A 24,374-nucleotide genomic window follows, 5' to 3' on the forward strand; every position below is an offset into this window, starting at 1 on the left:
ACACACACACACACACACACACACACACACACACACACACACACACACACTACAGCAACACAGAGAGGAACCATTTCTTGTCCCCCTCACACATAGGAGCCTTTGTGTCAGACACACAGACAGTTCACTCCCAACCACAGCTAAGAACCGTTCTACAACAAAATGCATGTCAACATACATACAGTACATAGTCATATGTAGATCTGCTGTTTATACAGGACAGTCAGTCATTCCAGCCCATGTCTGTTATATGCATAATGAGGGTCTGTGTGCGTGTGTGCGTGTGTGTGTGTAGTACTCAGGGGAAGTGGTAGCAGGCGGGCGTAGCTAGGCGAACACAGAGGTTATTTGAGATCATTAGGCAGCTGGCAATTCTCCTGGGGCCTGACTCGTATTTTGTCCTCCACCCCTATTCTCTCTTCTCCTCTCTTCTCCTCCCCTCTGCTCCTCTCTTCTCCTCCCCTCTGCTCCTTTCTTCTCTCCTCCTCTCTTCTCCTCCCCTCCCCTCTTCTCTTCTCCCCTCTCTTGTCCTCCACTCTGCTCCTCTCTTCTCCCCTCTCTTGTCCTCCCCTCTGCTCCTCTCTTCTCCCCTCTCGTCCTCCCCTCTGCTCCTCTCTTCTCCCCTCTCTTGTCCTCCCCTCTGCTCCTCTCTTCTCCCCTCTCTTGTCCTCCCCTCTGATCCTCTCTTCTCCCCTCTCTTCTCCTCCCCCTGCTCCTCTCTTCTCTCATCTCTTCTCCCCTCTGCTCCTCTCTTCTCCCCTCTCTTGTCCTCCACTCTGATCCTCTCTTCTCTCCTCTCTTCACCTCCCCTCTGCTCCTCCCCTCTGCTCCCATCTCTTCTCCTCCCCTCTGCTCCTCTCTTCTCCCATCTCTTGTCCTCTTCTCTGCTCCTCTCTTTTCCCCTCTCTTCTCCTCCCCTCTGCTCCTCTCTTCTCCCCTCTCTTGTCCTCCTCTCTGCTCCTCTCTTCTCCCCTCTCTTCTCCTCCCCTCTGCTCCTCTCTTCTCCCCTCTCTTCTCTTACCCTCTGCTCCTCTCTGCTCCTCCCCTCTGCTCCTCTCTTCTCCCCTCTCTTGTCCTCCTCTCTGCTCCTCTCTTCTCCTCTCTTGTCCTCCTCTCTTCTCTCTTCTCCTCCCCTCTGCTCCTGTCTCCTCCCCTCTCTTCTCCTCCTCTCTTCTCCTCTCTTCTCCTCTCTTGTCCTCCCCTCTGCTCCTCTCTTCTACTCTCTTGTCCTCCTCTCTTGTCCTCTCTTCTCCTCCCCTCTGCTCCTCTCTTCTACTCTCTTGTCCTCCACTCTTGTCCCCTCTTCTCCTCCCCTCTGCTTCTCTCTTCTACTCTCTTGTCCTCCTCTCTTCTCCTCTCTTCTCCTCCCCTCTGCTCCTCTCTTCTACTCTCTTGTCCTCCTCTCTTGTCCTCTCTTCTCCTCCCCTCTGCTCCTCTCTTCTACTCTCTTGTCCTCCTCTCTTGTCCTCTCTTCTCCTCCCCTCTGCTTCTCTCTTCTACTCTCTTGTCCTCCTCTCTTCTCCTCTCTTCTCCTCCCCTCTGCTCCCCTTTTCTCCCCTCTCTTGTCCTCCCTTCTCCTCCCCTCTGCTCCTCTCTTCTACTCTCTTGTCCTCCTCTCTTGTCCTCTCTTCTCCTCCCCTCTGCTTCTCTCTTCTACTCTCTTGTCCTCCTCTTGTCCTCTCTTCTCCTCCCCTCTGCTCCTCTCTTCTACTCTCTTGTCCTCCTCTCTTGTCCTCTCTTCTCCTCCCCTCTGCTTCTCTCTTCTACTCTCTTGTCCTCCTCTTGTCCTCTCTTCTCCTCCCCTCTGCTCCTCTCTTCTACTCTCTTGTCCTCCTCTCTTCTCCTCTCTTCTCCTCCCCTCTGCTTCTCTCTTCTACTCTCTTGTCCTCCACTCTTGTCCCCTCTTCTCCTCCCCTCTGCTCCTCTCTTCTACTCTCTTGTCCTCCTCTCTTCTCCTCTCTTCTCCTCCCCTCTGCTCCCCTTTTCTCCCCTCTCTTGTTCTCCTCTCTGATTATACCTTCCCTTTGCTCTTGTCCTTTCTTCTCTCATCTCCTTTTTTCTCTCTGTCCAGTGAGGTTGAACAATGTGCAGCTGCAGTTTAGACAGCTGGGAGGGTGGTGTGTGCACGAGTGAGTACTTGTGTTTGTGTGTATGTGTTTGCCAGTCTCATGTGGGTGATGGGGATTCACAGAGAAACTAGGCATTGTTTTGACAAAGTTATTGAGTGTGTGTGTGTGTTTTAGCTCTATCTTTCTATTTATACTTACATGTGTTCTTGTGTACGTGTTTAGTTTCATCGGGAAAGAGGCTGGATGCTGGTAGTAGCTAAGACAAGTGGGTCTTATTTCCATAGCAACGGGAACATATCTTACCCATGAGCGAAATTCATTAATTATGCCTCTTTTTATAAGAGACCTTTATTTTCCAAGACAGGAATTAAAATTCACGCTCAATTTCCTCTCAGCTCAAGAACTGCACCGTCTGACTGAATCACCTCTCCTGCTGCAAGGGAGACATCTAATAGGCCGATGTTCCTGAGGAATATTAACACAACCCTGTACACTTAATCTGACTTGTGTGTGTGTGTGTGTGTGTGTGTGTGTGTGTGTGTGTGTGTGTGTGTGTGTGTGTGTGTGTGTGTGTGTGTGTGTGTGTGTGTGTGTGTGTGTGTGTGTGTGTGTGTGAACAATAAGTTAGACAGACATCATTGAGAGAGCTGTTTATGCCAGAAGAATATCTTCATTTTCCCTGTATCATTGCCATGGAAGAGTACATGTCATCAATCTACCTTTTCTCATGTTTACTGAGAGTGATTGAGGGCTGAGCAAAATCCCTGCCCTAACAGGTGTTACGGTAAGAATAATAATGACTCTTACACTTCTGTAATTCTTTCAGACAGACATAGGCCCTGATCTAGATGGGAGTTCTCTGTTAATAGTACAATCAAGGCCTGTATATTTGTCTCAGGACTGATACAACAGTGGACGTTGAAAGGTGACTAGATGTATTTGTTGGGATCTTTAGAATGGGACTAGCCTGGGACATTTGTTGGGATCTTTAGAATGGGACTAGCCTGGGACATTTGTTGGGATCTTTAGAATGGGACTAGCCTGGGACATTTGTTGGGATCTTTAGAATGGGACTAGCCTGGGACATTTGTTGGGATCTTTAGAATGGGACTAGCCTGGGACATTTGTTGGGATCTTTAGAATGGGACTAGCCTGGGACATTTGTTGGAGGAACAAAGTCTTCCCTTCTCCCTCCTCTCTTCCTTTTCCTCTACATCCTCCCCTCGATCTCTTTCCCCACCCTGCCTTTCCTCACCCCCTCTATCCTCCATCACACTTTCCCCACCCCTCTATCCTCCATCACACGATCCCCACCCCTCTATACTCCATCACACGTTCCTCACCCCTCTATCCTCCATCACACGTTCCCCACCCCTCTATCCTCCATCACACGTTCCCCACCCCTCTATCCTCCATCACACGTTCCTCACCCCTCTATCCTGCATCACACGTTCCCCACCCCTCTATCCTCCATCACACGTTCCCCACCCCTCTATCCTCCATCACACGTTCCCCACCCCTCTATCCTCCATCACACGTTCCCCACCCCTCTATCCTCCATCACACTTTCCCCACCCCTCTATCCTCCATCACACGGTCCCCACCCCTCTATCCTCCATCACACGTTCCTCACCCCCTCTATCCTCCATCACACGTTCCCCACCCCTCTATCCTCCATCACACGTTCCCCACCCCTCTATCCTCCATCACACGTTCCCCACCCCTCTATCCTCCATCACACGTTCCCCACCCCTCTATCCTCCATCACACGTTCCCCACCCCTCTATCCTCCATCACACTTTCCCCATCCCTCTATCCTCCATCACACGTTCCCCACCCCTCTATCCTCCATCACACGTTCCCCACCCCTCTATCCTCCATCACACGTTCCTCACCCCCTCTATCCTCCATCACACGTTCCCCACCCCCTCTATCCTCCATCACACGTTCCCCACCCCCTCTATCCTCCATCACACTTTACCCACCCCCTCTATCCTCCATCACACTTTCCTCACCCCTCTATCCTCCATCACACGTTCCTCACCCCCTCTATCCTCCATCACACTTCCCCCACCCCTCTATCCTCCATCACACTTTCCTCACGCCCTCTATCCTCCATCACACTTTCCCCACCCACTCTACCCTCCATCACACTCTCCTCACCCCCTCTACCCTCATCACACTTCCCTCACCCCCTCTATCCTCCATCACACTTTCCTCACCCCTCTATCCTCCATCATGCTTTCCTCACCCCTCTATCTTCCATCACACTTTCCTCCTATGAATGGTGGAGTATAAGTTGGAGGTCACTGTTTAGGTCTCACCCTTCACCTCTGACCCCCCCTCCCCTCAAACTGTAGTGTAATGGAGTGGAGGGCTGATAGAGAAGAGATGTAATTGTGGGAGAGAGGGAAAGAGGTAAGGTGGAGGCCTGCCCTCCTTACCCAGGGAGAGAGGGATGGAGGGGAAGGATGGAGAGGGGATGGAGGACAATAGGAATTGAGAGGTAGAGAATGAGAGAGAGTGTGTCGGTAGTGGGAAAAGAGAGAGAGTGTGTCAGTAGTGGGAAAAGAGAGATAAGGAGGAGAAAGTGGTGGAAGTTGTATAGAGAGAGGGTGGGTGGGAGCGAGGGGAGTGAGAGGGAGAGGGGGAGAGAGAGAGGGTGGGTGGGAGAGAGGGAGTGAGGGGGAGAGGGAGAGAGAGGGTGGAGGGGAGTGAGGGAGAGAGGGGGAGAGAGAGGGTGGGTGGGAGAGAGGGGAGTGAGAGGGAGAGAGGGTGGGTGGGTGGGAGCGAGGGGAGTGAGAGGGAGAGGGAGAGAGGGGGAGAGAGAGGGTGGAGGGGAGTGAGGGAGAGAGGGGAAGAGAGAGGGTGGGTGGGAGAGAGGGGAGTGAGAGGGAGAGAGGGGAGAGAGGGTGGGTGGGAGCGATAGAAGAAAGAGAGAGGAAGAGAGCGATAGAAGAAGGAGAGAGAGAGGGAGAGAGCGATATAAGAAAGAGAGAGGGAGAGAGCGATAGAAGAAAGAGAGGGAGAGAGAGGGAGAGAGCGATAGAAGAAAGAGAGAGGGAGAGAGAGAGGGAGAGAGCGATAGGAGAAAGAGAGAGGGATAGAAGAAAGAGAGAGGGAGAGAGCGATAGAAGAAAGAAAGAGAGAGAGGGAGAGATCGATAGAAGAAAGAGAGAGGGGGAGAACGATAGAAGAAAGAGAGAGGGAGAGAGCGAGGGAGAGAGCGATAGAAGAAAGAGAGAGGGAGAGAGCGATAGAAGAAAGAGAGGGAGAGAGCGATAGAAGAAAGAGAGAGGGAGAGAGAGAGGGAGAGAGCGATAGAAGAAAGAGAGAGGGAGAGAGAGAGGGAGAGAGCGATAGAAGAAAGAGAGGGAGAGAGCGATAGAAGAAAGAAAGATGGAGAGAGAGAGAGAGGGAGAGAGCGATAGAAGAAAGAGAGAGAGAGAGGGAGAGGGAGAGAGCAATAGAAGAAAGAGAGAGGGAGAGAGCGATAGAAGAAAGAGAGGGAGAGAGAGAGGGAGAGAGCGATAGAAGAAAGAAAGATGGAGTGAGAGAGGGAGAGAGTGATAGAAGAAAGAAAGATGGAGAGAGAGGGAGAGAGAGAGCGATAGAAGAAAGAGAGAGGGAGAGAGAGAGGGAGAGAGCGATAGAAGAAAGAAAGATGGAGAGAGAGAGGGAGAGAGCGATAGAAGAAAGAGAGAGAGAGGGGGAGAGAGCGATAGAAGAAAGAGAGAGGGAGAGAGCGATAGAAGAAAGAGAGAGGGAGAGAGCGATAGAAGAAAGAAAGATGGAGAGAGAGAGGGAGAGAGCGATAGAAGAAAGAGAGAGGGAGAGAGCGATAGAAGAAAGAAAGATGGAGAGAGAGAGGGAGAGAGCGATAGAAGAAAGAGAGAGGGAGAGGGAGAGAGCAATAGAAGAAAGAGAGAGGGAGAGAGAGAGGGAGAGAGCAATAGAAGAAAGAGAGAGGGAGAGAGCAATAGAAGAAAGAAAGATGGAGATAGAGAGGGAGAGAGCGATAGAAGAAAGAAAGATGGAGTGAGAGAGGGAGAGAGTGATAGAAGAAAGAAAGATGGAGAGAGAGAGGGAGAGAGAGAGCGATAGAAGAAAGAGAGAGGGAGAGAGCGATAGAAGAAAGAAAGATGGAGAGAGAGAGGGAGAGAGCGATAGAAGAAAGAGAGAGAGAGGGGGAGAGAGCGATAGAAGAAAGAGAGAGGGAGAGAGCGATAGAAGAAAGAGAGAGGGAGAGAGCGATAGAAGAAAGAAAGATGGAGAGAGAGAGGGAGAGAGCGATAGAAGAAAGAGAGAGGGAGAGAGCGATAGAAGAAAGAGAGAGGGAGAGAGAGAGGGAGAGAGCGATAGAAGAAAGAGAGATGGAGAGATCGATAGAAGAAAGAAAGATGGAGATAGAGAGGGAGAGAGCGATAGAAGAAAGAAAGATGGAGAGAGAGAGGGAGAGAGCGATAGAAGAAAGAAAGATGGAGAGAGAGAGGGAGAGAGCGATAGAAGAAAGAGAGAGGGAGAGAGAGAGGGAGAGAGCGATAGAAGAAAGATGGAGAGAGAGAGGGAGAGAGAGATAAAAGAAAGAGAGATGGAGATAGAGAGGGAGAGAGCGATAGAAGAAAGAAAGATGGAGTGAGAGAGGGAGAGAGCGATAGAAGAAAGAAAGATGGAGTGAGAGAGGGAGAGAGCGATAGAAGAAAGAAAGATTGAGAGAGAGAGGGAGAGAGCGATAGAAGAAAGAGAGAGGGAGAGAGAGGGAGAGAGCGATAGAAGAAAGAGAGAGGGAGAGAGGATATGAAAAAAAGAAAGATGGAGAGAGAGAGGGAGAGAGCGATAGAATAAAGAGAGAATGAGAGAGCAATAGAAGAAAGAAAGATGGAGATAGAGAGGGAGAGAGCGATAGAAGAAAGAAAGATGGAGTGAGAGAGGGAGGGAGAGAGCGATAGAAGAAAGAAAGATGGAGAGAGAGAGGGAGGGAGAGAGCGATAGAAGAAAGAGAGGGGGAGAGAGAGGGAGAGAGCGATAGAAGAAAGAAAGATGGAGAGAGAGAGAGAGAGAGAGAGAGAGAGCGATAGAAAAAAGAGAGGGGAGAGAGAGAGGGAGAGAGCGATAGAAGAAAGAAAGATGGAGAGAGAGAGGGAGAGAGGGAGAGGGAGAGAGAGTCCTCTGTGTGCTGTGTCAGAGGCTTTGGTGATTTATAGGTGATTTATTTGGATCAGCAAATGGCCTTTACATACTTATGCTGATGCACGCAGGCACGGACATGCGCGCGCACACACACACACACACACACACACACACACACACACACACACACACACACACACTAAACAGCCTTTAACCTGCTGCCACAGCTGTGCCGACACTGGTTTTTAATATATCTTGAGGTGTGACTATTGCTCTGTTGCTGAGCAGGTATAATCCAAGCCAGTGAAGATTCATCTTTGTCCTTGTGGCCAAGACTATCAACTGTTTTTATCTATGCTTAGTTCCACAGTAAAACATATTGACATTTGTTTGGACTTGAATGTGTTCCAAATGTGTTTTATTCTCCTGTCTGCCTGAGTTGGAAGGGAGCTGTGTGTGTTGTGAATTGAACCAGTGAAACAGGTCACAGTAATCCCAACTGTTCCCCTTTCTCTATCTCCTCCACCACCCTCTGTTTCTCTTGCAGGTTCTCCTTGTAGTGAAAGAGGGGAGGGGAAGAAGAAGGGACGTCCCAGAGCTGAAGTACAGGAGCTGAGGAGTATTCCTGTCAGTATCTATTATCCCCCTACTCCTCCCTCCTCCCTCCCTGCTCCCCCTACTCCCTCCCTGCTCCCCCTACTCCCTCCCTGCTCCCCCTACTCCTCCCTACTCCCTCCCTGCTCCCCCTACTCCCTCCCTGCTCCCCCTACTCCCTCCCTGCTCCCCCTACTCCTCCCTACTCCCTCCCTGCTCCCCCTACTCCCTCCCTGCTCCCCCTACTCCCTCCCTGCTCCCCCTACTCCCTCCCTACTCCCTCCCTGCTCCCCCTACTCCCTCCCTGCTCCCCCTACTCCCTCCCTGCTCCCCCTACTCCCTCCCTGCTCCCCCTACTCCCTCCCTACTCCCTCCCTGCTCCCCCTACTCCCTCCCTGCTCCCCCTACTCCTCCCTGCTCCCCCTACTCCCTCCCTGCTCCCCCTACTCCCTCCCTACTCCCTCCCTGCTCCCCCTACTCCCTCCCTGCTCCCCCTACTCCCTCCCTGCTCCCCCTACTCCCTCCCTGCTCCCCCTACTCCCTCCCTGCTCCCCCTACTCCCTCCCTACTCCCCCTACTCCTCCCTACTCCTCCCTACTCCTCCCTACTCCCTCCCTGCTCCCCCTACTCCCCCCATACTCCCTCCCTACTCCCCCTACTCCCTCCCTACTCCCTCCTACTCCCCCTTACTATCCCCTTACTCACTCCTTACTCCCCCTACTCCCTCCCTACTCTCCCCTTACTCCCTCCTTACTCCCTCCTTACTCCCCCGACTCCCTCCCTACTCCCTCCCTACTCTCCCCTTACTCTCCCCTTACTCCCTCCTTACTCCCCCTACTCCCTCCCTACTCTCCCCTTACTCTCCCCTTACTCCCTCCTTACTCCCTCCTTACTCCCCATACTCCCTCCCTACTCCCTCCTTACTCCCTCCTTACTCCCTCCCTTCTCCCCCCGTACTCCCTCCCTACTCCCCCTACTCCTCTCTACTCCCTCCCTACTCTCCCCTACTCCCGCTACTCCTCTCTACTCCCTCCCTACTTCCCCCTACTCTCCCCTACTCCCTCCCTACTCCCCCTACTCCCTCCCTACTCTCCCCTACTCCCCCTACTCCTCTCTACTCCCTCCCTACTCCCCCTCCTCCCTCCCTACTCCCCCTACTCTCTCCTTACTCTCCCCTACTCCCTCCCTACTCCCCCCTACTTCCTGAGTGTGTGAGAAGCATGTGTATCATCTCTCCCCCTACTCCCTCCCTACTCCCCCTACTCCCTCCCTACTCCCCCTACTCCCTCCCTACTCCCCCTAATCCCTCCCTACTCCCTCCCTACTCTCCCCTACTCCCTCCCTACTCTCCCCTACTCCCTCCTTACTCCCTCCTTACTCCCCCTACTCCCTCCCTACTCCCTCTACTCTCCCCTACTCCCTCCCTACTCCCCCTACTCCCTCCCTACTCCCCCCTACTCTCCCCTACTCCCTCCCTACTCCCTCCCTACTCTCCCCTACTCCCTCCCTACTCCCCCTACTTCCTGAGTGTGTGAGAAGCATGTGTATCATCTCTCCTCCTACTCCCTCCCTACTCCCCCTACTCCCTCCCTACTCACCCTACTCCCTCCCTACTCCCTCCCTACTCTCCCCTACTCTCCCTTACTCCCTCCTTACTCCCTCCTTACTCCCCCTACCCCCTCCCTACTCCCTCCCTACTCCCCCTACTCTCCCCTACTCCCTGTACTCCCCCTACTCTCCCCTACTCCCTCCCTATAACCCCTACTCTCCCCTACTCCCTCCCTACTCTCCCCTACTCCCTCCCTACTCCCCCCTACTTCCTGAGTGTGTGAGAAGCATGTGTATCATCTCTCCCCCTACTCCCTCCCTACTCCCCCTACTCCCTCCTTACTCCCCCTACTCCCTCCCTACTCTCCCCTACTCCCTCCCTACTCCCCCTACTTCCTGAGTGTGTGAGAAGCATGTGTATCATCTCTCCCCCTACTCCCTCCCTACTCCCCCTACTCCGTCCCTACTCCCTCCCTACTCTCCCCTACTCCCTCCTTACTCCCTCCTTACTCCCTCCTTACTCCCCCTACTCCCCCCTACTTCCTGAGTGTGTGAGAAGCATGTGTATCATCTCTCCCCCTACTCCCCCTACTCCGTCCCTACTCCCTCCCTACTCTCCCTTACTCCCTCCCTACTCTCCCCTTACTCCCTCCTTACTCCCCCTACTCCCTCCCTACTCCCTCCCTACTCTCCCCTTACTCTCCCCTTACTCCCTCCTTACTCCCCCTACTCCCTCCCTACTCTCCCCTTACTCTCCCCTTACTCTCCCCTTACTCCCTCCTTACTCCCTCCTTACTCCCTCCTTACTCCCCATACTCCCTCCCTACTCCCTCCCTACTCTCCCCCTTACTCCCTCCTTACTCCCTCCCTTCTCCCCCCGTACTCCCTCCCTACTCCCCCTACTCCTCTCTACTCCCTCCCTACTCTCCCCTACTCCCCCCTACTCCCCCTACTCCTCTCTACTCCCTCCCTACTCTCCCCTACTCCCGCTACTCCTCTCTACTCCCTCCCTACTTCCCCCTACTCTCCCCTACTCCCTCCCTACTCCCCCTACTCCCTCCCTACTCTCCCCTACTCCGCTACTCCTCTCTACTCCCTCCCTACTCCCCCCTCCTCCCTCCCTACTCCCCCTACTCTCCCCTTACTCTCCCCTACTCCCCCTATTCTCCTCTACTCCCCCTATTCTCCCCTACTCCCTCCCTACTCCCCCCTACTTCCTGAGTGTGTGAGAAGCATGTGTATCATCTCTCCCCCTACTCCCTCCCTACTCCCCCTACTCCCTCCCTACTCACCCTACTCCCTCCCTACTCTCCACTACTCCCTCCTTACTCCCTCCTTACTCCCTCCTTACTCCCCCTACTCCCCCCTACTTCCTGAGTGTGTGAGAAGCATGTGTATCATCTCTCCCCCTACTCCCCCTACTCCGTCCCTACTCCCTCCCTACTCTCCCCTACTCCCTCCCTACTCTCCCCTTACTCCCTCCTTACTCCCCCCGACTCCCTCCCTACTCCCTCCCTACTCTCCCCTTACTCTCCCCTTACTCCCTCCTTACTCCCCCTACTCCCTCCCTACTCTCCCCTTACTCTCCCCTTACTCTCCCCTTACTCCCTCCTTACTCCCTCCTTACTCCCTCCTTACTCCCCATACTCCCTCCCTACTCCCTCCCTACTCTCCCCTTACTCCCTCCTTACTCCCTCCCTTCTCCCCCCGTACTCCCTCCCTACTCCCCCTACTCCTCTCTACTCCCTCCCTACTCTCCCCTACTCCTCCCTACTCCTCTCTACTCCCTCCTTACTCCCTCCCTACTCCCCTTACTCCCTCTCTACTCCCTCCCTACTCCCTCCCTACTCCTCCCTACTCCCTCCCTACTCCTCCCTACTTCCTCAAAACTCCTCCCTACTCCCCCTTACTCCCTCCTTACTCCCTCCCTACTCCCTCCTTACTCCCTCCCTACTCCCTCCTTCCTCCCTCCCTACTCCTCTCTACTACCTCCCTACTCTCCCCTTACTCCCTCCCTACTCCCCCTTACTCCCTCCCTACTCCCTCCTTACTCCCTCCCTACTCCTCCCTACTCTCCCCTTATTCCCTCCCTACTCTCCCCTTACTCCCTCCCTACTCCCCCCTTACTCCCTCCTTACTCCCTCCCTACTCCCCTTACTCCCTCTCTACTCCCTCCCTACTCCTCCCTACTCCCTCCCTACTCCTCCCTACTTCCTCAAAAATCCTCCCTACTCCCTCCCTACTCTCCCCTTACTCCCTCCCTACTCTCCCCTTACTCCCTCCTTAGTCCCCCTACTCCCTCCCTACTCCCCCCATACTCCCTCCCTACTCCACCTACTCCTCTCTACTCCCTCCCTACTCCCTCCTACTCCCCCCTTACTCTGCCCTTACTCCCTCCTTACTCACTCCTTACTCCCCCTAGACCCTCCCTACTCCCCCCTTACTCCCTCCCTACTCCTCTCTACTCCCCCCTTACTCCCCCTTACTCCCTCCTTACTCCCCCTACTCCCTCCTACTCCCCCTTACTCTCCCCTTACTCCCTCCTTACTCCCTCCCTACTCTCCCCTTACTCCCTCCCTACTCCCCCTACTCCTCTCTACTCCCTCCCTACTCCCTCCCTCCTTACTCCCCCTACTCCCTCCCTACTCTCCTCTTACTCCCTCCTTAGTCCCCCTACTCCCTCCCTACTCCCCCCTTACTCACTCCTTACTCCCCCTACTCCCTCCCTACTCCCCCCTTACTCCCTCCCTACTCCTCTCTACTCCCCCCTTACTCCCTCCCTACTCCCCCTACTCCTCTCTACTCCCTCCCTACTCCCTCCCTCCTTACTCCCCCTACTCCCTCCCTACTCTCCTCTTACTCCCTCCTTAGTCCGCCTACCCCCTCCCTACTCCCCCCTTACTCACTCCTTACTCCCCCTACTCCCTCCCTACTCCTCCCTTACTCCCTCCCTACTCCTCTCTACTCCCTCCTTACTCCCCCTACTCCCTCCCTACTCCCTCCTACTCCCCCTTACTATCCCCTTACTCCCTCCTTACTCCCCCTACTCCCTCCCTACTCTCCCGTTACTCCCTCCTTACTCCCTCCTTACTCCCCCGACTCCCTCCCTACTCCCTCCCTACTCTCCCCTTACTCTCCGCTTACTCCCTCCTTACTCCCCCTACTCCCTCCCTACTCTCCCCTTACTCTCCCCTTACTCTCCCCTTACTCCCTCCTTACTGCCTCCTTACTCCCCATACTCCCTCCCTACTCCCTCCTTACTCCCTCCTTACTCCCTCCCTTCTCCCCCCGTACTCCCTCCCTACTCCCCCTACTCCCTCCTTACTCCCCCTACTCCCTCCCTACTCTCCCCTACTCCCCCCTACTTCCTGAGTGTGTGAGAAGCATGTGTATCATCTCTCCCCCTACTCCCTCCCTACTCCCCCTACTCCGTCCCTACTCCCTCCCTACTCTCCCCTACTCCCTCCTTACTCCCTCCTTACTCCCTCCTTACTCCCCCTACTCCCCCCTACTTCCTGAGTGTGTGAGAAGCATGTGTATCATCTCTCCCCCTACTCCGTCCCTACTCCCTCCCTACTCTCCCCTACTCCCTCCCTACTCTCCCCTTACTCCCTCCTTACTCCCCCGACTCCCTCCCTACTCCCTCCCTACTCTCCCCTTACTCTCCCCTTACTCCCTCCTTACTCCCCCTACTCCCTCCCTACTCTCCCCTTACTCTCCCCTTACTCTCCCCTTACTCCCTCCTTACTCCCTCCTTACTCCCTCCTTACTCCCCATACTCCCTCCCTACTCCCTCCCTACTCTCCCCTTACTCCCTCCTTACTCCCTCCCTTCTCCCCCCGTACTCCCTCCCTACTCCCCCTACTCCTCTCTACTCCCTCCCTACTCTCCCCTACTCCCCCTACTCCCCCTACTCCTCTCTACTCCCTCCCTACTCTCCCCTACTCCCGCTACTCCTCTCTACTCCCTCCCTACTTCCCCCTACTCTCCCCTACTCCCTCCCTACTCCCCCTACTCCCTCCCTACTCTCCCCTACTCCCGCTACTCCTCTCTACTCCCTCCCTACTCCCCCCTCCTCCCTCCCTACTCCCCCTACTCTCCCCTTACTCTCCCCTACTCCCTCCCTACTCCCCCCTACTTCCTGAGTGTGTGAGAAGCATGTGTATCATCTCTCCCCCTACTCCCTCCCTACTCCCCCTACTCCCTCCCTACTCACCCTACTCCCTCCCTACTCCCTCCCTACTCTCCCCTACTCCCTCCTTACTCCCTCCTTACTCCCTCCTTACTCCCCCTACTCCCCCTACTTCCTGAGTGTGTGAGAAGCATGTGTATCATCTCTCCCCTACTCCCCCTACTCCGTCCCTACTCCCTCCCTACTCTCCCCCTACTCCCTCCCTACTCTCCCCTTACTCCCTCCTTACTCCCCCCGACTCCCTCCCTACTCCCTCCCTACTCTCCCCTTACTCTCCCCTTACTCCCTCCTTACTCCCCCTACTCCCTCCCTACTCTCCCCTTACTCTCCCCTTACTCTCCCCTTACTCCCTCCTTACTCCCTCCTTACTCCCTCCTTACTCCCCATACTCCCTCCCTACTCCCTCCCTACTCTCCCCTTACTCCCTCCTTACTCCCTCCCTTCTCCCCCCGTACTCCCTCCCTACTCCCCCTACTCCTCTCTACTCCCTCCCTACTCTCCCCTACTCCTCCCTACTCCTCTCTACTCCCTCCCTACTCTCCCCTACTCCCGCTACTCCTCTCTACTCCCTCCCTACTTCCCCCTACTCTCCCCTACTCCCTCCCTACTCCCCCTACTCCCTCCCTACTCTCCCCTACTCCCCCTACTCCTCTCTACTCCCTCCCTACTCCCCCTCCTCCCTCCCTACTCCCCCTACTCTCCCCTTACTCTCCCCTACTCCCCCTATTCTCCCCTACTCCCCCTATTCTCCCCTACTCCCTCCCTACTCCCCCTACTTCCTGAGTGTGTGAGAAGCATATGTATCATCTCTCCCCCTACTCCCTCCCTACTCCCTCCCTACTCTCCCCTACTCCCTCCCTACTCTCCCCTACTCCCTCCCTACTCTCCCTTACTCCCTCCTTACTCCCTCCTTACTCCCCCTACCCCCTCCCTACTCCCTCCCTACTCCCCCTACTCTCCCCTACTCCCTCCCTACTCCCCCTACTCTCCCCTACTCCCTCCCTACTGCCCCTACTCTCCCCTACTCCCTCCCTACTCTCCCCTACTCCCTCCCTACTCCCCCTACTTCCTGTGTGTGTGAGAAGCATGTGTATCATCTCTCCCCCTACTCCCTCCCTACACCCCCTACTCCCTCCTTACTCCCCCTACTCCCTCCCTACTCTCCCCTACTCCCTCCCTACTCCCCCCTACTTCCTGAGTGTGTGAGAAGCATGTGTATCATCTCTCCCCCTACTCCCTCCCTATTCCCCCTACTCCGTCCCTACTCCCTCCCTACTCTCCCCTACTCCCTCCTTACTCCCTCCTTACTCCCTCCTTACTCCCCCTACTTCCTGAGTGTGTGAGAAGCATGTGTATCATCTCTCCCCCTACTCCCCCTACTCCGTCCCTACTCCCTCCCTACTCTCCCCTACTCTCCCCTTACTCTCCCCTTACTCCCTCCTTACTCCCCCTACTCCCTCCCTACTCTCCCCTTACTCTCCCCTTACTCTCCCCTTACTCCCTCCTTACTCCCTCCTTACTCCCTCCTTACTCCCCATACTCCCTCCCTACTCCCTCCCTACTCTCCCCTTACTCCCTCCTTACTCCCTCCCTTCTCCCCCCGTACTCCCTCCCTACTCCCCCTACTCCTCTCTACTCCCTCCCTACTCTCCCCTACTCCCCCCTACTCCCCCTACTCCTCTCTACTCCCTCCCTACTCTCCCCTACTCCCGCTACTCCTCTCTACTCCCTCCCTACTTCCCCCCTACTCTCCCCTACTCCCTCCCTACTCCCCCTACTCCCTCCCTACTCTCCCCTACTCCCGCTACTCCTCTCTACTCCCTCCCTACTCCCCCTCCTCCCTCCCTACTCCCCCTACTCTCCCCTTACTCTCCCCTACTCCCTCCCTACTCCCCCTACTTCCTGAGTGTGTGAGAAGCATGTGTATCATCTCTCCCCCTACTCCCTCCCTACTCCCCCTACTCCCTCCCTACTCACCCTACTCCCTCCCTACTCCCTCCCTACTCTCCCCTACTCCCTCCTTACTCCCTCCTTACTCCCTCCTTACTCCCCCTACTCCCCCCTACTTCCTGAGTGTGTGAGAAGCATGTGTATCATCTCTCCCCCTACTCCCCCTACTCCGTCCCTACTCCCTCCCTACTCTCCCCTACTCCCTCCCTACTCTCCCCTTACTCCCTCCTTACTCCCCCGACTCCCTCCCTACTCCCTCCCTACTCTCCCCTTACTCTCCCCTTACTCCCTCCTTACTCCCCCTACTCCCTCCCTACTCTCCCCTTACTCTCCCCTTACTCTCCCCTTACTCCCTCCTTACTCCCTCCTTACTCCCTCCTTACTCCCCATACTCCCTCCCTACTCCCTCCCTACTCTCCCCTTACTCCCTCCTTACTCCCTCCCTTCTCCCCCCGTACTCCCTCCCTACTCCCCCTACTCCTCTCTACTCCCTCCCTACTCTCCCCTACTCCTCCCTACTCCTCTCTACTCCCTCCCTACTCTCCCCTACTCCCGCTACTCCTCTCTACTCCCTCCCTACTTCCCCCTACTCTCCCCTACTCCCTCCCTACTCCCCCTACTCCCTCCCTACTCTCCCCTACTCCCCCTACTCCTCTCTACTCCCTCCCTACTCCCCCTCCTCCCTCCCTACTCCCCCTACTCTCCCCTTACTCTCCCCTACTCCCCCTATTCTCCCCTACTCCCCCTATTCTCCCCTACTCCCTCCCTACTCCCCCCTACTTCCTGAGTGTGTGAGAAGCATATGTATCATCTCTCCCCCTACTCCCTCCCTACTCACCCTACTCCCTCCCTACTCCCTCCCTACTCTCCCCTACTCCCTCCCTACTCTCCCCTACTCCCTCCCTACTCTCCCTTACTCCCTCCTTACTCCCTCCTTACTCCCCCTACCCCCTCCCTACTCCCTCCCTACTCCCCCTACTCTCCCCTACTCCCTCCCTACTCCCCCTACTCTCCCCTACTCCCTCCCTACTGCCCCTACTCTCCCCTACTCCCTCCCTACTCTCCCCTACTCCCTCCCTACTCCCCCTACTTCCTGAGTGTGTGAGAAGCATGTGTATCATCTCTCCCCCTACTCCCTCCCTACACCCCCTACTCCCTCCTTACTCCCCCTACTCCCTCCCTACTCTCCCCTACTCCCTCCCTACTCCCCCTACTTCCTGAGTGTGTGAGAAGCATGTGTATCATCTCTCCCCCTACTCCCTCCCTATTCCCCCTACTCCGTCCCTACTCCCTCCCTACTCTCCCCTACTCCCTCCTTACTCCCTCCTTACTCCCTCCTTACTCCCCCCTACTTCCTGAGTGTGTGAGAAGCATGTGTATCATCTCTCCCCCTACTCCCCCTACTCCGTCCCTACTCCCTCCCTACTCTCCCCTACTCCCTCCCTACTCTCCCCTTACTCCCTCCTTACTCCCCCGACTCCCTCCCTACTCCCTCCCTACTCTCCCCTTACTCCCTCCTTACTCCCCCTACTCCCTCCCTACTCTCCCCTTACTCTTCCCTTACTCTCCCCTTACTCCCTCCTTACTCCCTCCTTACTCCCTCCTTACTCCCCCTACTCCCTCCCTACTCTCCCCTACTCCCTCCTTACTCCCTCCTTACTCCCTCCTTACTCCCCCCTACTTCCTGAGTGTGTGAGAAGCATGTGTATCATCTCTCCCCCTACTCCCCCTACTCCGTCCCTACTCCCTCCCTACTCTCCCCTACTCCCTCCCTACTCTCCCCTTACTCCCTCCTTACTCCCCCGACTCCTCCCTACTCCCTCCCTACTCTCCCCTTACTCCCTCCTTACTCCCCCTACTCCCTCCCTACTCTCCCCTTACTCTTCCCTTACTCTCCCCTTACTCCCTCCTTACTCCCTCCCTTCTCCCCCCGTACTCCCTCCCTACTCCCCCTACTCCTCTCTACTCCCTCCCTACTCTCCCCTACTCCTCCCTACTCCCCCTACTCCTCTCTACTCCCTCCCTACTCTCCCCTACTCCCGCTACTCCTCTCTACTCCCTCCCTACTTCCCCCTACTCTCCCCTACTCCCTCCCTACTCCCCCTACTCCCTCCCTACTCTCCCCTACTCCCCCTACTCCTCTCTACTCCCTCCCTACTCCCCCTACTCCCTCCCTACTCCCCCTACTCTCCCCTTACTCTCCCCTACTCCCCCTATTCTCCCCTACTCCCCCTATTCTCCCCTACTCCCTCCCTACTCCCCCCTACTTCCTGAGTGTGTGAGAAGCATGTGTATCATCTCTCCCCCTACTCCCCCTACTCCCTCCCTACTCACCCTACTCCCTCCCTACTCCCTCCCTACTCTCCCCTACTCCCTCCCTACTCTCCCTTACTCCCTCCTTACTCCCTCCTTACTCCCCCTACTCCCTCCCTACTCCCCATACTCTCCCCTACTCCCTCCCTACTCCCCCTACTCTCCCCTACTCCCTCCCTACTGCCCCTACTCTCCCCTACTCCCTCCCTTCTCTCCCCTACTCCCTCCCTACTCCCCCCTACTTCCTGAGTGTGTGAGAAGCATGTGTATCATCTCTCCCCCTACTCCCTCCCTACTCCCCCTACTCCCTCCTTACTCCCCCTACTCCCTCCCTACTCTCCCCTACTCCCTCCCTACTCCCTCCCTACTCTCCCCTACTCCCTCCCTACTCCCCCCTACTTCCTGAGTGTGTGAGAAGCATGTGTATCATCTCTCCCCCTACTCCCTCCCTACTCCCCCTACTCCGTCCCTACTCCCTCCCTACTCTCCCCTACTCCCTCCTTACTCCCTCCTTACTCCCTCCTTACTCCCCCTACTCCCCCCTACTTCCTGAGTGTGTGAGAAGCATGTGTATCATCTCTCCCCCTACTCCCTCCCTACTCCCCTACTCCGTCCCTACTCCCTCCCTACTCTCCCCTACTCCCTCCTTACTCCCTCCTTACTCCCCCTACTCCCCCCTACTTCCTGAGTGTGTGAGAAGCATGTGTATCATCTCTCCCCCTACTCCCCCTACTCCGTCCCTACTCCCTCCCTACTCTCCCCTACTCCCTCCCTACTCTCCCCTTACTCCCTCCTTACTCCCCGACTCCCTCCCTACTCCCTCCCTACTCTCCCCTTACTCCCTCCCTACTCTCCCCTTACTCTCCCCTTACTCTCCCCTTACTCCCTCCTTACTCCCTCCTTACTCCCCATACTCCCTCCCTACTCCCTCCCTACTCTCCCCCTTACTCCCTCCTTACTCCCTCCCTTCTCCCCCGTACTCCCTCCCTACTCCCCCTACTCCTCTCTACTCCCTCCCTACTCTCCCCTACTCCTCCCTACTCCCCCTACTCCTCTCTACTCCCTCCCTACTCTCCCCTACTCCTGCTACTCCTCTCTACTCCCTCCCTACTTCCCCCTACTCTCCCCCTACTCCCTCCCTACTCCCCCTACTCCCTCCCTACTCTCCCCTACTCCCCCTACTCCTCTCTACTCCCTCCCTACTCCCCCTCCTCCCTCCCTACTCCCCCTACTCTCCCCTTACTCTCCCCTACTCCCCCTATTCTCCCCTACTCCCCCTATTCTCCCCTACTCCCTCCCTACTCCCCCTACTTCCTGAGTGTGTGAGAAGCATGTGTATCATCTCTCCCCCTACTCCCTCCCTACTCTCCCTACTCCCTCCCTACTCACCCTACTCCCTCCCTACTCCCTCCCTACTCTCCCCTACTCCCTCCCTACTCTCCCTTACTCCCTCCTTACTCCCTCCTTACTCCCCCTACTCCCTCCCTACTCCCTCCCTACTCCCCATACTCTCCCCTACTCCCTCCCTACTCCCCCTACTCTCCCCTACTCCCTCCCTACTGCCCCTACTCTCCCCTACTCCCTCCCTTCTCTCCCCTACTCCCTCCCTACTCCCCCCTACTTCCTGAGTGTGTGAGAAGCATGTGTATCATCTCTCCCCCTACTCCCTCCCTACTCCCCCTACTCCCTCCTTACTCCCTCCTTACTCCCTACTCTCCCCTACTCCCCCTACTCCCCCCTACTTCCTGAGTGTGTGAGAAGCATGTGTATCATCTCTCCCCCTACTCCCTCCCTACTCCCCCTACTCCGTCCCTACTCCCTCCCTACTCTCCCCTACTCCCTCCTTACTCCCCCTACTCCCCCTACTCCCTCCCTACTCTCCCCTACTCCCTCCTTACTCCCTCCTTACTCCCCCTACTCCCTCCCTACTCCCCCCTACTTCCTGAGTGTGTGAGAAGCATGTGTATCATCTCTCCCCCTCTCTGCAGGCTAACATGATGGTCCAGTGGAAGGATGAGTTTAAGAGGAGGTCAAGGGTAAAGTGTCCGTGTTCAGGCTGCTGGTTGGAGTTCCCCAGCATCTACGGCCTCAAATACCACTACCAACGCTGCCAGGGGGTGAGACATGACCCTCTACTCACCCCACCGTCTCTCTCCTCCAGTGTTACACGGTATACCGAAACTTCGGTACTAGAACATGAAAATTGGCTCGGTACTAGAATTTATGTTGCTTTCGGTACTTCTCTCAAACGTGTCTCACGGATCACGTCTGTCTATCAGCGCAGCCAATGTCTCCCTTATAGCGCGAGCACAACATGCCTGCTCCACTTAGCCTGCACCGGGAGTCTGGGCTGCATCATGTTATCTCCTCACTCCTGCTCCACTTAGCCTGCACTGGGAGTCTGGGCTGCATCATGTTATCTCCTCACTCCTGCTCCACGTAGCCTGCACTGGGAGTCTGGGCTGCATCATGTTATCTCCTCACTCCAGCTCCACTTAGCCTCCACTGGGAGTCTGGGCTGCATCATGTTATCTCCTCACTCCTGCTCCACTTAGCCTCCACTGGGACTCTGGGCTGCATCATGTTATCTCCTCACTCCAGCTCCACTTAGCCTGCACTGGGAGTCTGGGCTGCATCATGTTATCTCCTCACTCCAGCTCCACTTAGCCTCCACTGGGAGTCTGGGCTGCATCATGTTATCTCCTCACTCCTGCTCCACTTAGCCTCCACTGGGAGTCTGGGCTGCATCATGTTATCTCCTCACTCCTGCTCCACTTAGCCTCCACTGGGAGTCTGGGCTGCATCATGTTATCTCCTCACTCCTGCTCCACTTAGCCTCCACTGGGACTCTGGGCTGCATCATGTTATCTCCTCACTCCAGCTCCACTTAGCCTGCACTGGGAGTCTGGGCTGCATCATGTTATCTCCTCACTCCAGCCCCACTTAGCCTCCACTGGGAGTCTGGGCTGCATCATGTTATCTCCTCACTCCAGCTCCACTTAGCCTCCACTGGGAGTCTGGGCTGCATCATGTTATCTCCTCACTCCAGCTCCACTTAGCCTCCACTGGGAGTCTGGGCTGCATCATGTTATCTCCTCACTCCTGCTCCACTTAGCCTCCACTGGGAGTCTGGGCTGCATCATGTTATCTCCTCACTCCTGCTCCACTTAGCCTCCACTGGGAGTCTGGGCTGCATCATGTTATCTCCTCACTCCTGCTCCACTTAGCCTCCACTGGGAGTCTGGGCTGCATCATGTTATCTCCTCACTCCTGCTCCACTTAGCCTGCACTGGGAGTCTGGGCTGCATCATGTTATCTCCTCACTCCTGCTCCACTTAGCCTGCACTGGGAGTCTGGGCTGCATCATGTTATCTCCTCACTCCTGCTCCACTTAGCCTGCACTGGGAGTCTGGGCTGCATCATGTTATCTCCTCACTCACGCGGCACAGAAGTTAACACACCTGAATAATACGACCCAGCATGTAGAAATGTTGAAACTGGTAATTACTGTTAGATTGACAATTACTGTTCTTAACAATAGTGTTAGATTGTTAAGAACAGTATAGTTGATTCATTAATGCAGACATGGCTATCTCTGAAAAATGTTGTCAAGATTCCCAACGACTGAACAGAACAGTAGCTGAGTTGATCTGTCTACATCAAGGGCCATTCTGGGACTTTGGCTAATATGCCTTCTGTTTTTGCCGTGGTATCGTGATTGTATCTAGTATCGTGATACTGAACCTGGTATCGTGACAACATTACTCTCCTCCCCCACATCGCCCCTCCTCACCTGCTCCATCTCACCCCTGGCTTTTCCCTCTGCAGACCACTCTCAGTGCTTCGAGGGGTCTACATATTTATTGTCAATCTGTACACCTGTTGAATTAGATTTGTCACCTTTAGACTAATCAATATCCTTCTGTTTCTTCTCTTTCTCTCTTTTACGTCCTCCCTTTTTTCTCTGTCCCCCAGGCAACCCTAGCGGAGAAGTTGAGTCATGGCTGTCCAGACTGTGAGGCGGTGTTCGCCACTAAGGTCCGGCTCCAGAAGCACAAGCTGTGGAACCACCCAGAGAGAGTTACCGTGGAGACCACGGCCGAGCCCAAACTACAGAAGACCCCCGTAAAGGGGGCCGCCAAGAAAAGGTAACCTGGGTCGGGGATTTACACCACCGTTAACTAACCCTGTCAGCCGAGGTTTAGATTGGACCCTTGTGTCTGCTCTGTCCAGGCCTATGGAGATTACTACCCCATCGCCGGTGTTCTTCAAAGTGAAGAAGACCCAGGATGTGTCTAGTCCCTCCCAGAATGGGGAGTGTTCCCCCCAGAGGGGGGAGAGGAAACAGCACACACACCCCCAGCCCCCTCAACATCAGGCCTCCTCCTCTGACACCTCCCCCAACACTCCGGATGGCAGCGAGAGCGATGGTGAGGGGGGAAGCCTGCTCCCACCGTATCCAGATGAAGACCCTGAGAGGACAAGGCACAGTAAGATTCAAATATTATGACTAGTAGGATATTTTGTTGCATTGTGAGGGTGCAGTCCAGTGGAAATGGGGGCCCAGTGTGTTTGACCGTTTCTTGCTCTCTGTTCTCCTCATGAGCCAGGACGGAAGCAGAAAACTCCTAAAAAGTTCACTGGAGAACAGCCCTCCATCTCTGGGACGTTCGGACTGAAAGGTAGCCCCTTCTGCATTTCTTATCTCACTGCTTATCTCACTTATATGCTGGAAATAGAAGTATGCTCTACTGGGTCATTGACTAGGCATGAGAGTCTGAACCTCCACAGTGTGTATTAGTGGTAGTGTGATAGTGTCCTCTCTCTCTGTTAATGTGAGGACTATAGAGGTGTTTCATATCCTCACTCAGTGAGCCAGTCTCGTACTCTCTTTCTCTGTTGTTGTCATCTCCCTGCCTCCTCTCTCTCTACCACTTTCTCTGCTGTTCTCATCTCCCTGCCTCCTCTCTCTACCACTTTCTCTGTTGTTCTCATCTACCTGCTTCCTCTCTCTCTCTTTCTCTGTTGTTCTCATCTACCTGCTTCCTCTCTCTCTACCTCTCTCTCTTTCTCTGCTGTTCTCATCTCCCTGCCTCCTCTCTCTCTACCACTCTCTCTCTCTTTCTCTGTTGTTGTCATCTCCCTGCCTCCTCTCTCTCTACCACTCTCTTTCTCTTTCTCTGTTGTTGTCATCTCCCTGCCTCCTCTCTCTCTACCACTCTCTCTCTCTTTCTCTGTTGTTCTCATCTCCCTGCCCCCTCTCTCTCTCTTTCTATGTTGTTGTCATCTCCCTGCTTCCTCTCTCTCTACCACTTTCTCTCTCTTTCTCTGTTGTTCTCATCTCCCTGCTTCCTCTCTCTCTACCACTTTCTCTGTAGTTCTCATCTACCTGCTTCCTCTCTCTCTACCTCTCTCTCTCTCTTTCTCTGTTGTTGTCATCTCCCTGCCTCCTCTCTCTCTACCACTTTCTCTGCTGTTCTCATCTCCCTGCCTCCTCTCTCTCTACCACTTTCTCTGTTGTTCTCATCTACCTGCTTCCTCTCTCTCTACCACTCTCTCTTTCTCTGCTGTTCTCATCTCCCTGCCTCCTCTCTCTCTACCACTCTCTCTCTCTTTCTCTGCAGTTCTCATCTCCCTGCCTCCTCTCTCTCTACCACTTTCTCTGTAGTTCTCATCTACCTGCTTCCTCTCTCTCTACCTCTCTCTCTCTCTTTCTCTGTTGTTGTCATCTCCCTGCCTCCTCTCTCTACCACTTTCTCTGTTGTTGTCATCTACCTGCCTCCTCTCTCTCTAACTCTCTTTCTCTGCTGTTCTCATCTCCCTGCCTCCTCTCTCTCTACCACTTTCTCTGTAGTTCTAATCTACCTGCTTCCTCTCTCTCTACCTCTCTCTCTCTCTCTCTTTCTCTGCTGTTCTCATCTCCCTGCCTCCTCTGTCTCTACCACTCTCTCTCTTTCTCTGCTGTTCTCATCTCCCTGCCTCCTTTCTCTCTACCACTCTCTCTCTCTTTCTCTGCTGTTCTCATCTCCCTGCCTCCTCTCTCTCTACCACTCTCTCTCTCTTTCTCTGCTGTTCTCATCACCCTGCCTCCTCTCTCTCTACCACTCTCTCTCTCTTTCTCTGTTCTCATCACCCTGCCTCCTCTCTCTACCACTCTCTCTCTCTTTCTCTGCTGTTCTCATCTCCCTGCCTCCTCTCTCTCTACCACTCTCTCTCTCTTTCTCTGTTGTTCTCATCACCCTGCCTCCTCTCTCTCTACCACTCTCTCTCTCTTTCTCTGTTGTTCTCACCTCCCTGCCTTCTCTCTCTCTACCTCTCTCTCTTTCTCTATTGTTCTCATCTCCCTGCTTCCTCTCTCTCTACCACTCTCTCTCTCTTTCTCTGTTCTCATCACCCTGCCTCCTCTCTCTACCACTCTCTCTCTCTTTCTCTGCTGTTCTCATCTCCCTGCCTCCTCTCTCTCTACCACTCTCTCTCTCTTTCTCTGTTGTTCTCATCACCCTGCCTCCTCTCTCTCTACCACTCTCTCTCTCTTTCTCTGTTGTTCTCACCTCCCTGCCTTCTCTCTCTCTACCTCT

The 24,374-nt window shown here is 55.0% G+C and overlaps 1 protein-coding gene across 5 annotated transcripts in view; it reads left to right on the forward strand.

The window, feature by feature from the left end:
• znf512b (zinc finger protein 512B) overlaps positions 1–24,374 on the forward strand; it is an 89,841-nt gene that overhangs the window by 37,470 nt on the left and 27,997 nt on the right. For 4 of the 5 annotated variants that reach the window (XM_064956516.1, XM_064956514.1, XM_064956515.1 and 1 more), the window contains 5 exons: positions 7,747–7,826; positions 19,785–19,913; positions 21,772–21,944; positions 22,030–22,286; positions 22,407–22,478. In XM_064956516.1, coding sequence (XP_064812588.1) covers positions 7,747–7,826; positions 19,785–19,913; positions 21,772–21,944; positions 22,030–22,286; positions 22,407–22,478 — 711 coding nt within the window. The remainder of the gene's footprint in view (positions 1–7,746; positions 7,827–19,784; positions 19,914–21,771; positions 21,945–22,029; positions 22,287–22,406; positions 22,479–24,374) is intronic. The other variant, XM_064956517.1, reaches the window with a different exon arrangement.

The sequence above is a fragment of the Oncorhynchus masou genome, chromosome 33 (genome assembly GCF_036934945.1).
Source record: "Oncorhynchus masou masou isolate Uvic2021 chromosome 33, UVic_Omas_1.1, whole genome shotgun sequence".
Classification (NCBI taxonomy): domain Eukaryota; kingdom Metazoa; phylum Chordata; class Actinopteri; order Salmoniformes; family Salmonidae; genus Oncorhynchus; species Oncorhynchus masou.